Here is a 15414-nt window from a genome sequence, read left to right as displayed (position 1 = left end):
GGGGTTGGAGTCGTGCCTGTTCACAGGAAGGGCCGAGCCTCGTGCCTCCTGGGGCGCACTGGTGCAGGGGCATCCCCTTCCCAGTCCAGGTCCATGGAACATGCGCGGTCCCCATCCTTGGCCTCACAGTGGTCCACATGTCCTGGTGAGCAAGCTGCCCTCAGCTGCCCTCAGCTGCAGCCCTGTCCCTAGCCACATGTGCTGGAAAGAACTCCCATGTCCTGGCCATGCTGATAAATATGGAAACTCCGTCTTTATTGGCTGTATAAACATCTCTGTCTGTACATACAATTCATACATCATAGTGCAGGGCCTGGGGGGGCGGCCCACGGGGAGGTCCCAGCAGCTACCCCTCCTTCCCCCCAAGCCCTGCCCACTCTGTGCAAACCGAGGCCAACAGCTCCTGTCCTCGTTTTCTCCCAGGAGAAGTCACTATATGGGAGGGGGTCAGAGGTCAAGGGGGTAGGAGACAAGAGGGCTTGCAGGGGGAACACACATATGAGTGCTAGAATCAAACACTGCAGCGAAGCGGACAACTGGCACAGGCAGCAAGCAGGGTCGGAAAGGGGAGTGAGGGGCCCAGCTGCCCTCTGGGGTACTCAGTGAGGGCTCCGGGGTCTTGCCCTCCCTTCCACAGGAGAAACATGCTCTGGAGTCTCAGCCTGCGTCCTGGGGAACTAGACACAAGGGCGCCACTGGTAGACCAAGGATGGAAGGGGGACATAGGAACAAAGGCCCGAGTCTCTGGCCTCCCGTGACAGCCCCTCTGTATGCCATTAAACAAGTAGTGGGCACCCGTTTATGTGTGTCCAGCTGGGGGAGCTGAAGACTCCGTCTCTGGAACTCTGGTGCCTGACCAGGTGGTGAGGGAGCAAGCCGACGCTCAGGAGAAAGAACAGAAGCCCTAGAGCAGTCTTCTTGGGACAGCAGTCAGTGGGAGGAGAGAGGGCCCAAGAGAGCCCCCCTAGCCCAGCCAGGGGGGACGACAGCAGCAACTGGTTCACATGATGAGGACCGGGAACAAAAAAGAGAAGATGCAAGGAGAAATACTGCGGTAAATAGGGGAGGCAGGGGGCTGTCTCGTCTCTACCCTCTGCGCACCTCGGGCCCAAACAGCAGCCTAGACAGAGCGCTCATTTCCCTCCACTCACACGGGCCAGTGGGGGAAGCGGGGTGTGGAGCCCACTGGCCAAAGCAAGCGGGACCCACTGATGCAACAACACTGTTCTTTGGGTCTGCTCCTGTCCCACAAGGAACTAAGACCCAGAGACTGACAGTAAGAGTGGTGCCAGGTCAGAAACCTGGGCACAGAAAGGCTGGGCAGGGGCCTGACCTGGTAGGGGCACAGTGACTGTATACCCTTGGGACCTGCCAGGCAAACAAATCCTCAGGGGAGTCAGGAACTGGGTACCTGGTCCTGTAAAGAGGGAGAGGGAGCTGGTGTGCAGGAGAAGTCCCTAGCCACTCAAGGGGTGCAGGTCCACTTTGACTTTCTCCCCACAGCTCAGCATTCCGATGGTGGGAAAGAAGCCCCCAGAGGGTACAACAGCATCCTTCTTCCCGATGATCTTGCCATTCCGAGTAAAGAAAACCTGGGGTGGAGGTGGAGAGAAGAGTGGAGCAGGCAGTTCTGGCCCGTTGGAGGATGCTGGAGCTACACAGGCCTAAACCCTGTACACTCCCTACTCCCAGCAACGCATGTAGAGACTTGGGGTGATGCAGGAAGTGACCACAAGAGGGCATCCTAAGGCTGGAAATCAGCCTCCCACCCGGAGTCTCCCACTCAGCCCTCCCAGTACCTCAGTACAGAACACACCCATCACAGCACCAGGCCTTCCCGGCTTCCCGGCTTCCCTACCAGGGCTCTACTTTCTGCTCCCACTACTACCAGCCCTGCCCCGACCCAAGAGCCCCAGTCCACAACCCTCCACACTCACCACCACCTTCTTGCCCTCATGCTCCTGCTCTATCTCTTCTCCATCCTCTTCCTCTTCCTCTTCCTCCTCTTCTTCTTCCCCTTCCTGGTGCAGGTACATAACATTCCGGACATTCCGGACAGCTCGGGCAGTCGGGGAAAGGATCACTGTGTCACAACTGTCATCACTGTCACCTAGGAGGCCAGGAAACCTAAGCTCCTGTGGTACTGCCCCCACCCTCTGCCCAGCCAGCCTGGTTGGCCACCCCACCCCACTCACCCTCGCTGTCCAGAATGTAGTCCCGGGGAAACATGATTCCACAGCCCATAATGTCGCCTTTGTAACAGCGTGGCCCAAAGGGGTCCCCCACACCACTGCCGTGGAAGATCTTCCCATCATCTGTTGGAGGGAGAGAAGAGAACACAGGGTGAAGGAGGGGCTGGCACTACACCCCCGAGAGCAGCCCTGGCTTAAAGGTGACATTTCCCTGCCTCCTTCTCTGGCCAGAGGAAGGGAGGAGATAGGTGACAGAAAGATGTAGAGACAGAAATGGGAAGAGGGCACCAGATTAAAAGAGAGAGAGCCCTGCTGGTGTGGCTCAGTGGATTGAGCACTGGCCTATGGGTCGCCAGTTTGATTCCCAGTCAGGGCACATGCCTGGGTTGCGGGCCAGGTCCCCAGTAGGGGGCATGTGAGAGGCAACCACACATTGATGTTTCTCTCCCTCTGTTTTTCCTTGACTTCCTCTCTCTATAAAAATAAATAAATAAAATCTGTGAAAACAAAAAAGGACAGAGAGACAATGTGGGCATTCCAGGGGCTAAGGGGGAGACTTCTCAGGGAGCTGATCAGAGAAGGGAGAGGGGCCAGGGGTTGGAGGGAAGAGGTGGGACCAGGAACTCAGGGTTTGTCCTTTCTAAAGAAAGCACCAAAGGAAATCAAGCTGACCAAAAAAAAGAAAATGCAGAATCTTCAGGAAGGGCACAAAGGGAGCCAACTCAGAGGCCAGGAATGTCCAGTTTAGGCCCAGATCCCCCACCCTTTCTCTGCTCCCTGGCTTTTGGGCTTGGAGGAAAAACACGGATGAGGAGAAAGCAGCTTTGGAAGAAAAGGAGATGTCAGCAGGGGAAAGTCTCTCCAGCCAAATGCTGGAGGAGATGCCACTTGAGAGAGTCAGGAAGCTCGATGTCCGTGTTTCCACATCCCCACAACCCTAGCTACGCCAGGACAGCCTCTGCTCACCTGCATGATAAGCCACAGACCCTCTGCTCCAGCCAGGGTGCCTGTTCTTGGGGTAATCCTGCACAAGGGAGAAAAACAGAAATCTATGGTACAACGCACAAAAGAGGAGAGGAGAGAGTGGCATTGAACCTTCAGTCTTCTGAAATAAACTGCAACCCAGACAGCTGCTCACCACCTCCGCAGCCTCACCCACTTCAGGCACTTGAGGTTGCAGGGGCAGCAGGGAAGGCGAGGGGGTTCCTGGCTTTCCTGGCCAGGGCGGCAGGCTGCCCGGGCCCCACATCCTGGGCACACTACATGTGGTGCAGTCAGGACACTCTCTCAGGTCACTTGGGGTCGGCACCCTCACACAGCAGACCCACACAACCACGTCCTGTCTCAGGCTAAGACCCTCCCTCTGCAGACTGGCCCCCAGACCCACCCAACAGCCCCCAAGTGAGCAGCTCCACAGGCAAAAACAGTTGTGCTCACCTTCCGGGCCAGCCCCAAGGCGATGTAGCATTTCTCTCCGGGGTCTACGATCTCCACTTCAAAGTAGTGGCTACGCGTGCTCAGGGGGTGCCGGGCCTGGGCCAGCCCTACGTCAACAATGCTCTTGCCTTTGCCCAAGTATTCCAGCAGCTGTGGAGGGAGAGAGGAGGAGGGAGAAAGAGGCAGGCTGAAACCCACCCTGGAAACCTGGTCCCAAAGCAGTCTGGGGACCAGTTTCCTGTTCCTGACAAAAAAAAACCTGGCTGCAAGGTAAAGGATCCTAGAGGTACAATGTGGGCCTCCCTGTCCCAGACAGACCTGGGAGAACAGGAGTGGGTCGGGAGCAAAGGGGCTGCATGAACAAGAGGGCAGGGCCCCTTGCTGAATATTGCACCCACCTGCCTACTGAGCCAAAGCCAGTAGGAAAAGCCGGTTTGGAGGGAGACAGAGAGAGCAGCACAGCAATCCCAAGGGCTGAGTGCTGGGAACCACACTAGGGGTCTCCAGGCTACATCGGCACTTCCCCGAGGAACCCTGCTGGGAAAGGTACACCCAGGGAGCCTGAGCAAGAGAAAAAGGGAAGTGAAGGCTAGGCTCAGAGCGAACGTGGCAGCTTCCACCGGGGGCCGAATGGGGACAGGTTAGGTGCCAACTCCAGATGTTTCAGGGAGGGGAGACAAGCTCAGAAGCCAATTCAGCCTGGGATGGACCTGAAACAATTTCTCAAGGTCTTTGTTGTGCTTGGCTTCGGACAGAGCTGTTCACAGCCGGGGTCAGGGGGCTGCTGAGAGGAGCCAAGGAACTCAGAAGAACCAACTCTACTCCTTCATGCAAAGTGAGGGAGGGGAGCATGCAGGACAAAGCTAGAAGGCAGGTTTTGCCACTCCCAGCCCCTGTGGCTCTTTTAAGCTAGAGTAGAAGTGTGGAGGGGAACGAGGGGAGATGACTGACGGGCTCTTGAGGCTCTTGAGTCCCACAATGGTCCTGCCAGGGCAAGATGGGGCAGCACCCCCCAATCTGGGAGGATTTATTTATCAGTTGTCATGGTAATAATGGGCCTATGACTCAACTCCATCCCCTCTTCACCCCACCTTTCAGCATCACCTGGGATTCCTTAATCCCCTTTTAATTAGCCCAACTACCCCTTGAAACTTTCTTTAACCCTCCCACCCTTCCAGCCCTGAAGAATACACATTCCCTAGGACCTCCTGTACTTCTTCCTGGCAAGCCTTGAGATGCTGGCCTCTCACGCCCGGAAGAGCTCCTGCCAGAACAGGAGAGGAATTATGTTCACTGGCACCAGTGTGGAAACCTCTGACTTCAGCAGAGGCAAGTCCCGCATCCTTACCACCCCCTTCCGAGAGTAAATGAAGGGACTTAGTCCCCATCTCAGCTCCGGATTCCCAAAGCCCTGCCATCCCAAGTCCATCTTCCTCTCCTCTCCAAAGAGAAGTGGAGGCAGAGTCTGGCGGGGTGGGGGCTGGTCAGGGTAAAAGCCAGAGATGTACAGGAGACCACCTAACTTCACACCCAGGCTGACTCATTCCTACAGCCAGAGTCTTACCCGTCTTGGGTTAACACCAGCTTTTCTATTTACACTCCTAGCCCCATCTTCTCCATATATCACACTGCTTTGACTCATCAGAGAGCGGTCCCCTGCATCACCTTCTGAATTTCTGGATACTAATTAAGGCCCACACTGTTTGAATTCTGTTTATGGTCTTCTGAGTGTTCTCTGCCCGGCCTGGGTTCCCCTCTGAATCTCTCCCCACAGGCCGATGCACACTAACGAGCTTCTACCCCACCCGGTCCAAGCAGCCCCTAGCTCACCCTCCCCACTGGGTGGGGGGCCCCACAGCTGCCCTTGACCACTCCATCCAATTGGCTTCAGCACAGGAAACATAATGTTCTCCACCTTCAGAGCCAAGAGAGCGGATCCAGACCCTGATCCTTGGGAAAAACCCGCCCAACCATTCCTCTGCCGCAGCGCCGAGAACGGGAGTGCTGCAGTGGCGCCTGTGGACCCGGTGGGGGTGCTTCTTCAGGTTAAAGGCCCAGAAAATTAAGCACACCAACTTGGGACTCCAAAACCCACTCCCCACTCCTTGGAGCGGTTCAGACAGGCTGCTGGCCGCCTGCAAGCCCAGATCCCAGCACAATTTGCCCTTGTCAAGAGAGGAACCACCAGCCCCTCAGGATAGAAGCCACTTAAATTCATCTGTTCCTCCTGCTCTGGGGCAAAGTCCCCCCAGGCCTTCCAGAGCCTTCTCAGAGCACTTAGAGGGACAGAGTCGGGGGAAGTTCGGCCTCCCTGACAGATCCTTGCTTGAGTCCACTCCTCCCCTCCTTGGACCAGGGCTAGTAGGCACCTAGAGGAGATGGTAGGATAAGTCCCTAGAGTCTTGGTTGCTAGGAGCCTGATGCCGGTCCCTTAATCTGCGCCTCAAATGCCTCTTAGTTTGAAAGAGAAATCAAACAGACTGGGTTCCTTACTTGCTAGCCACTGGCCTTGAGCAAGTGACTTTTACTTCTTTAAGCTTCAGTTTTTCCATCAGTAAAATCAGGATACTACCATCTGCATCTCCAAAAACAGGGGAGAAGACTAAACAAAGTGTCAAGTGCTTAACGGAGAGCCTGACACCCACCCACTACACGATCAACACAGACTTCCACCTTTCCCTGAATCAGAAATGGGGGTTATAACAGACCACGCCAACATATTAGTGCCCCCTAAACTTTAACAGTCACCCCAAAGCTACAACAGACTGGAAACGCCGATCACAAATCACGAAATGATCTTTCATTTTGGCCTTTATGTCCCACTGGAATGGGCCCTCAGAGTCCCAGAACTCAGTACTGTTTCCACAATGGTACAGATGGCCGCTTCCCAGATGACTCCACCCCAACCGATCAACTGTCCTCCTCCGCCCAGTGTGTCTCTTCAAATAATGCCCAATCTGCAGGAATGTGCCTCCACATCTCTGGTGGCATGGTGGGGACCTCTTCCTCGGGACTCTCGAGCCCCACTGCCTCTCACATGTCCCTCCGAACACAACCAAAGCCTTGAGAGGCCGAACAGGTGGACTCGACGCCGCAGAGAGGAGGCTGCAGCGTGCACGCCACCCCCGCCTTGTATCAGTGGCACCTCCTCAGCTCCTGCTTTCCTGCTGGCATCCACCCTCCTCCTCTCATCAGCAGAAACTCTAATCCCTCTTGACAGGAGCAAGGCAAGGCTCGGTGCCCCAAGGGCCCAGAAGCAGCAGAGACAGGAACCAAGAACATGCTCCCCACCAGCCAGCTCAGGTCCCAACACAGGTCTCCTGGGTGGGGTCCATGAAGGACCCCTGGGAGGGTGAGGCCTCATTCACCCCACTTTGTGTACCGAAGCTGTTGCCCGTCTCTAAGGAGTTGTCGGAGGAGCAATGAACAGGAAACAAAGACAGAATGAGTCTAATCCCCCAGCCTTACTGATGCCCCCCACCCTGCACCCATTACCTCACCGTGCAAAGCCTGAGGGCAGGGATGAGGTGAGGGGCAACACTCCCGTCTCTGAGCAACGCAGCAGCAATACTTCGACACCCCCAGAGGTTGGGGGAGGGGAACTCTTTAGGGGGAGAAACCCAGGCCCCAGGAAGTGGGGGGTGGGGGGGGGGAAGAATTCCACTCAAGAAAGAGCCAGGTCTGGCTATATAGAGATACCCAGATTATGCAAACATGACTACCAATTAACAACTGTTGAATCTAAGTAGAGAGTACATGAGTGTTCCCTCTATTATTTTTTCAACTTTTCTGTTCTGTTTGAATTTTCTAAAAGATTTTATTTATTTATTTTTAGAGAGAGGAGAAGGGAGGGGGAAAGAGAGGGAGAGAAACATTTATTGGTTGCCTCTTACACACCCGCAGCCAGGGACTGGGCCCGCAACTCAGGCACGTGCCCCAACTGGGAATCAAACCAGCGACCCTTTGGTTTGCAGGACAATGCCCAACCCACTGAGCTATACCAGTCCAAGCTGTTTGAAATTATTTTAAATGAATTTGGAGAGAAAAAGGGGTGAGGACTTGAGTCTGTGCTCTTCTTTATGGGAAGAACTGGTTAAGAGGGAGAAAAAAAGGTGACTGAGAATTCCAACTGAGAAAACGGGCTGGGAGCGAGAGAATTCCAAAGCAGCCAAATAAAACCACCCAGGGAGGGCCTTGGCTGTAGAATGCAGACAGGAGAATCCCGGGGAAGTGGGAACTGAAGCCCAGAAATTACAGACTCATCTGAGAGGAAGGGGGCAGGAGGAGGGGAGAGGCTGGCTAGAGGACAGCGGGCATGCGGAGAGGTAACAGCACACATTAGACAGTGGAAAGGCAGGGAGTGGGGAGTCAAAGAATATCTGGGCCTCATTTCACCACTAAATCACCTTTTGACATTTGAACAAGTCTCTTAACTTCTCTGAGACTGTTTTTCTTATCAATGGCCCAATATAATATTCGGGAATGTGTGGCTGCCACAATGACTAGGGGAGGGGTACCGGCGTCCTACGTCTAGGAGCAGGATGCTAAGCATCCTGCCCATCAAGGGACTTTCTCACCTAAAATGCCCACAGCCTTCGCACTGAGAAACCCTGGACTGGACAGCACCAAAAGCATCTCCCAAACGTTTAGGGTGCTCTCCTGGGAAGGTCACCCAGGGCAGGAGAAAGAGGCTTGAACGCAGCAAAGGTCTGAGGTCCCAGGTGAGGTTCCCCACAGAGAGGAACAGAAGAAAAAAACAGGAGGGGCAGAGAAGAAACAGCTGTGCTGGACACAGAACCTGGAGGCGCAGGCACGGTCCCAAGGGCTGGATCGAAATTCCATGCACGATCACAGAGGGGAGGAGAGCAAGAGGCAAGTGGGGGAGGGGGCCACGGGGATGGAAGAACATGGGTCAGTCACCCTCATCTGAAAGACGGGATAGTTGGCAGGACTAGGGCAGAGAGAGGCGCATGTTCCCCAGGCGAGCTCAGAGAGCAGTGTGCCCCCCTGCCAGCTGTCAAGGGCTGGAGTGAGGGTCTGAGAGAAAAGCCAAACTCAACAGCTTATGTCTAAGAAAGAAAAAAAAAAACCTTCATTACATGGCCTGAGGGCATTGCGGGGAGGGCAGAGAGGAATGAAGGCTATTTATAAATGTCTGTAGGACTCTGCATCAGTTAGAAAAGATTGCCTGGGAGGAGCGGGGAGCAAAGTGGAGACAGGTCCAGGCAGGGAAAGGGTGCCAAGAAAACACTCTTGAGGAGAGGTCAGGGACGAGAGCTGGAACATCGCCCTGGCTCAGCCCCAAGTTCAACTCTCTTGTCAAAATAATGGTGCCAAAATGATGGTAAAAGGGAAAAAGGAAGGGAAGAGTTAGGAGTTAAAGAGTGGGCATCTGAGCCCTCCTGGCACACAGGCACTGCGGCCCTTGGACCCCAGTGTCAGGAGGGGTACCGAGTGTCAGGAGCAGCGGGACAGCACACTTTCTGCCAGTTTCCTTGAGTCTGACTCACCTTAAACTCCAGAAGGAGGGACAGGGTGGGGAGCTTGCTCATAATCCACTCCTACCTCCCACTGCTTCTCTTTTGCTATCAAAGACTGAATTGAAAACAGCTTAGTTTGGGGCAAGAAGGCCAGTGGTGGAGAAAAGGTTGAGTCAGGTGCAAGAGGGCAGCAGAGGGACAATTCGAAGTGGGAGGCCGAGCAGTCCACTAGAGGTCAGGCCCAGACGCCTGGCTCAGCCTCCACTCACTCCCACCCCGGCATGAGGTACAGAGGGTAGATATGAAGAATTTCCCTTTCTCAAGGTCCACACACTACCTAAGAAAGTTTAAAATCCAGGGAAAGAGCCCTGGCTGGGATGGCTCAGTGGATTGCATGCCGGCCTGCAAACCAAAGGGTCTCTGGTTCAATTCCCAGTCAGGGCACATGCCTGGGTTGCGGGCCAGGTCCCCAGTAGGGGGAGCACAAGAAGCAACTACACATTGATGTTTCCCTCCCTCTCTCCCTCCCTTCCCCTCTCTCTGAAAATAAATAAAATCTTTGAAATCCAGGGAAAGACTAATAAAGAAGGTATGACAAGAAGATGTATAAAAAACAAGCTTTGGAGGGTTAAGGATTCTCATTGATCTCCCTGCACCTCTATTCTCACCCTCCAAAAAATGTAGGGGGAAGACGGAAGAGATTGACATTGACCCTTATTCAAAAAAACCCTCCAAGGACCTTCCCACACAGGTGGAACTTGTGAACACACCTGCCCCACAGCACAGTGAGTGGAAAGTCTGGGCCAGCTAAGCTGAGATCAAACCCAAAGGGCGATCCGGGCATCCTGCTTCCCAATCAGCCCCAGGGCAGCAGAGGACACCTGATGCTGAAGGGACCAAAGAAGGCGAAGGAGAACTACCGCGTGTTCCGAGAGTAAAGTCTCAGATGAAGGGGATAGGAAGAAAGCAAATCAACGCTAAGGAGAAAATAGACCAAAGAATCATGTCAAGCCCAGGCTGGTGTTGCTGAGTGGATTAAGCAGCGGCTGTGAACCAGAAGATTGCCAGTTTGTGTCCCGGTCAGGGCACATGCCAGGGTTGTGGGCCAGGTCCCCAACTGGGTGTGTGCAAGAGTCAACCAAGTGACGTATCTCTCACACATCAATGTTTCTCTCCCTCTCTATCTCCTCCTCCTCTCTCTATAAATAGAAAGAAAGAAAGAAAGAAAGAAAGAAAGAAAGAAAGAAAGAAAGAAAGAAAGAAAGAAAGAATCACGTCGAGACCCCAGGCTACCCTGCCAAAATTCCCATTTCCTAAAACCCTACAAAAGCCACTGTCCTCACTCCCAATTCTAAGCAATTCAGACATGTTTATGTGGCCCACACGTGTCCTGCGCAGCTCTCCCTGCCCCCCACACCACTGCCCCTTACTTACAGTTCCACAGACTCGGACATCATGCAGCCGTCCCCATTCGTCCTCATAACTGTCCACCATCATGACACTGTCGTCCTCTCGGCCCAGCTCGGCGTTGAGGTGCAGCCGTACCTCCTCACCCAGGGAGTGCATGCCCACTGCCGGGAACAGCCCGTCCGGGGACATGGGCATGATGGTGGAGCCCACCTGCAGCGGGCGGTAGGGGGTTGCCCTCAGCTCACTTTTCCATAGCTCACCTAACTCTCACAGGGTACTCTTGAGATGATGCAAAAAATGACTATTGCACATGCTGACAGACAGAAAAACAGGTACAGAAAAAATGTTAAGCCTGCAAAGTACTCCTGGATGAGTAAGGTATCCACAGAGCTACAAGGCAAGCACAGGTCTCTCAACTTGCTGCCAAATACTTCTGGTATGAGCGAGTGTGCCCTAAAGCAGGCAAGTGCTGAGGCCTGGGTGCAGTGCGAGTCCGACCTCTCAGCCAAGGCCCAAGAAAGCGGTTTTCCAAGGGTGGGAGATGGTGCTGGATGGCTCTCTCTGCTGAATGCTCTCATCCCATCTCTTCACTACTACTAGTCTCTCTCTGAACCTCCACAGTTTCTGCTCATCCTCTACTGCACTAACTGCCCCGCTGCATCTGTCGTCTGTCTGGGTAATGTCCCAGCTTCCCCTGGGCAGGGAAAGCGTCTTCTCCTACAGGTAGGAAATTTCAGGAGAACCTGAGGCTGGACTGAAGGAGACGGGAACTGAGCCTGTGGGTCCCCGGGCAAGCCCCAGCCAGCGGACTCTTTCTAATTCCTCCCACAAATTATTCAATACCTTCAAACTGCTTAACACCAACTTGGGATTTCCCACTCACCCGCTTTCCATTTTTGGTGAAGAAGATCTGAGCAGTCTGCACATCAAAGGACACGGGCTCAATGCCACAGCCAATCCGGTCCCCAGAGTTGCACTTCGATCCAAACTGGCGACCCTTGGCTCGGCCATTGTACAGCCTGTGGACAGAGTAGCACAGAAACAGGACCTGAGCTGAGCCTCCCAACTTCTCCCCAGTGCCAGGAGCTGAGGCCTCATCCCACTGCTCCCAGGCACTCTGCGGAAGCATCCACCTATGTCCTGGCATGAGTCCCACCGTTTCCTCTAAGTCTGCGAACCAGACTTAGTAATGGCCGAAAAGCTACCTTCCTATCTGACCAGAAAAGTCTATGAAAATACCCTAAGATAGGTGAAGGAAGGGCAAAAGCCACTCTGAGGTACCCCTTCATATCGAAGCCCCCCAAATCCACAGGAAAGGGGTTAGGTTCCAGAGAGTGCACTCACTTGCCATCATCAGCGTGGTAGGCTACAGAGTCAGGCAGCCAGCCAGGCTGGTGATCCAGACTGTAGTACTGCGGGACCAGCCCCACAGCAATGGTGCCTCGGACACCACTGTCCACAATGGACACCTGGAAGGAGGAGAGCAGGGCACAATTAGCATAGAAGGGAGATGGGAACTGCTGGGGTTCAGGGAAGGGGAGTTAGACACCGAAGGGGGTTGAGGCTCAAAGAGACAACAGACTTGGGCATCAGAGAAAAAGAGAGGGCACTCAGAGGGAGGACTGGGAGAGTGGGCCTACTTTACCGTGATTACTTAGAAAATAATTTCCAATTAATGGATAGGAGATGCAGTAGATGTTGAGCTTGGGTTAGGGAGTGGAAAAGGACATGGATCAAAGTCTGGGATATGGGTCAAGGTCTACTGAGATGACAGGCAGGAGAGCATGACAGGACTCCAGGGTATCTATCGCTCAGATTAGGCACCATGCTATTCTGTGCCCTTTCCTCAGCCAACAGGACAGCCCCATGGGAAATAAAAGGCCCAGACAGTGAATCTAGTAAAAAGGGTCCTTAGAGCTTAATGACCTCACCCCCTGCTCTGCCCACCTCAAAATAATTGCTGTCCTTGGTCAGGGGTCGAGAAGCAACGTAGCAGCCAACTTCTCCGGAGTTTCCATGGTAACTGAAGAAATGAGTGGGAAATTCCATTAGCAACCTAGCCCAGGAGTTGGGAGAAGGGCCTCATCTCCAACCCCCACCCTATGAAGGTCAGCACAGAGGAGAATCCACTAGGCCACACACTTCAGGACAGCTGCACGGACAACATAAGATACTTGAAGTCACCCAGTCCTCCCGCTGTCTCCAATAAGGATCCAACCCAGACCAGACCAACGCAAGCCTGGTTTCTTCATTTCCAGGGGCAAAAGAAAGCAGAGCCTCCCTTAGTTGCCTATTAGGGGATCTCACAACCCTGTCTAACCTCAATCCCTCATGCTGCAGCTTCGGCCCTTTTCCTCTGGCTCTGTCCTCAGTGGAGCTGGAGAACGGCTGGTCTCTATCCTCTGTACCAAAGCCCTTCATAGATTGGAAGACAGTTATTCAGTCCCCACTCCTCAGCTTTCTTGTTTCCAGGCTAAATGGCACGACTTCCTTCCCCCCTTCAGTGACAACTTTGTGAGAGAGTTAGGCTCAGAAGGAATCAGGGGAGAGGTTCAAGCCAGGAAAAAGAGAGAAAATAAACACAAACACACAATCCAAAGGGTTGTAAGGTGGTGAGTGGAATGCACTAGGTAACTGTCCTTCCCCAAACAGGAAATCCACTGCCTTTGAAATGGCCACTCTTCATCTAAGGCAACCCCTGAGACACAGGCAGAAGGAGACCCTAACACCCCACAGCCCACTGGAGTCCTCTCAACAGCACTTGGCGCCTCCTGAGACCCCTGGGAGCCTCCCATCTCTCACATGATTGCTTCTGATGCAGACCAGGATAGTGACCCAGAGACGCAGGCCGAAGGGAGTGCTGGTGGAAGCAGCACGCTGCTCCACTCAGAAAGGCCTCCACAGTCACCAGCATTTCCCTCCCAGTGCAGGGTAGACAGTCCTCTGGCTCTAAAAAAGCCCCTTTTTGCCCTGGCCAAGTGGCTCAGTTGACTAGAGCATTGCCCCATACACCAAAAAGGTTGCAAGTTCAATCCCCGGTCAGAACACATATAAGGCACAACAAATCGATGTTTCCCTCTCACATTGATGTTTCTCTCTCTCTTCTTTTCTTTTCTCTCTCCCTATAATCAATAAAAATACTGTTGGGTGAGGATTACAAAAATTAAAATGCCCTTTTTCATCTCTAAGATCTGGCACAAAAAGGAAAATGTAGGAAAACTCTCCTCAACTCACCTCAAAGTGTCTCCATCTACAAGAATGTGCTTGAACCTCTCCTGATACCGGAAAGCCCGAACCTCCCGAATCTCTCGGATCCGCCTGCGCCAGTTCAGAAACCGGTAGTGCAGATTGAGGTCATCCATCTTGTTCATGAGAACAAACCTGCAGGTGGGGAGAAAGGGACTGAGGAGGAAGCAGGGCCGGCCCTTAGCAAAGCATCCCAGCCTGTTTTACCAGGAACGTGGTACGAGCACTGGACTTGAAGCCAGGTGCCCGGATTGACCTCAGCAAGGTCAGGAGGATTTATCTCCATCCTCATCCTTTCATTCAACAAAGATTTACTGTTCTAGGTGCTAGGGACATGCCATGAACAAGATGGACGGGATGCCTGTTCTAATAGAGCTTCTGTTCTAGTGTAAGGAGGCACGACAGACAACAGATAGAATCATGTTTGCCAGTTGAGGAAAAAACAGTGAGGTGATAAAGAAATGGGGTGAACTCTATCTGAAGAAGGTGTCTCTGAAGAGGTGCCATTTGAGTTGAGGAGCCAAACATGTGACAAGTCACAGAAAGAGCACTCCAGGTACAGGGGACAGCCAGGACACCGGTCCCGGGGGGTAGAAGGTACCTGGCCTGGTAGAGAAATGAAAGGGCCAGGGTGGCTGGTGTGTAGGGAAGAGGAGAGATAACACAAGAGGATGAGAAGAAGGCAGGGGCCAGATTAAGGCCTAGAGACCACAGTGAGGAGTCTGTATTTTATTTCAAGTGTGATGGGAAACCTGTGGAGGGTTTTAAGCAAGGAAATGATATGAACTTAAGGTTTGTCAGGTCTTAAAGATCATTCAGGCTGTTGGTTGGAGGACTGACCATAAGAGAAGAGAGAGTGGTGAACAACTACGAGGTCGTCGCACCAGTTCAGATGAGAAATAGCATCCACTAGGATGGCAGAAGTGAAGATGGAGAGTAAAATGACCTGGGTTTTTGAACCACCAGTGGTGCTAACATATGAATGAATGAATTTTTCCTGGGAGCTGAAAGTGAGAAAAAAGGTGAGGTACTTCTCTCTTCCTATCCCCCAAACCCTGAGACAGGGGTTCCATCAAGGCCTGACAGCACGAAGTTTGTGCTTTAATAAACCTTGGCAGGGCTGAATTCAATCCCAAACCAGCCACCACGTGGCCCGGGGCTCAATCCGAAGTAGACACTGGCGCCCCAGATCCAGGGGTATCTGCTTGCCCAGAAACCCACAGCCACGGCATCGGGCAAGTGGAGGCCGCACCAGCACCCTCCTGCACTCTGGGCATGGCCTGGTCACTCAGACGACACGCAGGGGCAACACAGCCGGCCTGTCAGTGTAACAACGCACGGTCTCGCCCATCCCGGCACCGGGCCGAAGGTCCCAACGGGGTGAGCCTCCAGACCACAGTGCAAGACACCGCCCATAACCTCGAAGCCCTCGCCCAAGACCCCTGCCTCCGGCCTCAGGTTCCGGGGAGACCCGAGATCGCTGGGACCCCGCCCCCGATCCCCGCCTACCGGGGCCGCCGCGTCCTCCTCATCCATAGGCCTCTCAGCTCGCACTCTAGCTCTTCGGCCGCCGCCACCACACACATCCGGGTCCCCGCCCTTCCTACGCTCCCCAAGGCCCGCCTCTCACCATCACCCCCGGCTAATCT

At 53.7% G+C, this 15414-nt stretch overlaps 1 protein-coding gene across 2 annotated transcripts; it reads right to left on the bottom strand.

Annotated features, from left to right (window-relative positions):
• Window positions 1-231: 231 nt before the first annotated feature.
• On the bottom strand, window positions 232-15414 carry SPRYD3 (SPRY domain containing 3). Of its 2 annotated transcripts, XM_045830165.1 has the most exons (12): window positions 15275-15414; window positions 13754-13900; window positions 12467-12542; window positions 11864-11988; window positions 11403-11538; window positions 10544-10729; window positions 3630-3779; window positions 3159-3216; window positions 2196-2315; window positions 1938-2110; window positions 1412-1592; window positions 232-995 (listed from the first exon to the last, which is right to left on the bottom strand). In XM_045830165.1, exons 1-11 carry the CDS (start codon window positions 15349-15351, stop codon window positions 1458-1460), a joined length of 1383 nt encoding a protein of 460 aa, XP_045686121.1. In that variant the 5' UTR covers window positions 15352-15414; the 3' UTR covers window positions 232-995; window positions 1412-1457. The 2 variants fall into 2 exon arrangements, with proteins under 2 accessions (XP_045686121.1, XP_045686120.1); XM_045830164.1 differs by having other exon boundaries at window positions 232-1592.

This window comes from Phyllostomus hastatus, unplaced genomic scaffold (assembly GCF_019186645.2).
Source record: "Phyllostomus hastatus isolate PE091 unplaced genomic scaffold, TTU_PhHast_1.1 phas_scaffold_93, whole genome shotgun sequence".
NCBI classification, from domain to species: Eukaryota; Metazoa; Chordata; class Mammalia; order Chiroptera; family Phyllostomidae; genus Phyllostomus; species Phyllostomus hastatus.
Note: the sequence above shows the minus strand (reverse complement) of the source record. Positions and strands in the feature narration are given on the sequence as shown.

What these genes read in the sequence shown, in the direction of transcription:
- SPRYD3 (XM_045830164.1), bottom strand. Translation starts at nt 15,351, where the DNA reads ATGTGTGTGGTGGCGGCGGCCGAAGAGCTAGAGTGCGAGCTGAGAGGC. An exon ending in GTAGATGGAGACACTTTGAG is followed by an intron (nt 12,543 to 13,753) that starts GTGAGTTGAGGA and finishes TCATTTCTTCAG; the next exon opens with TTACCATGGAAACTCCGGAG. An exon ending in CCTTGGGGCTGGCCCGGAAG is followed by an intron (nt 3,217 to 3,629) that starts GTGAGCACAACT and finishes TCCCTTGTGCAG; the next exon opens with GATTACCCCAAGAACAGGCA.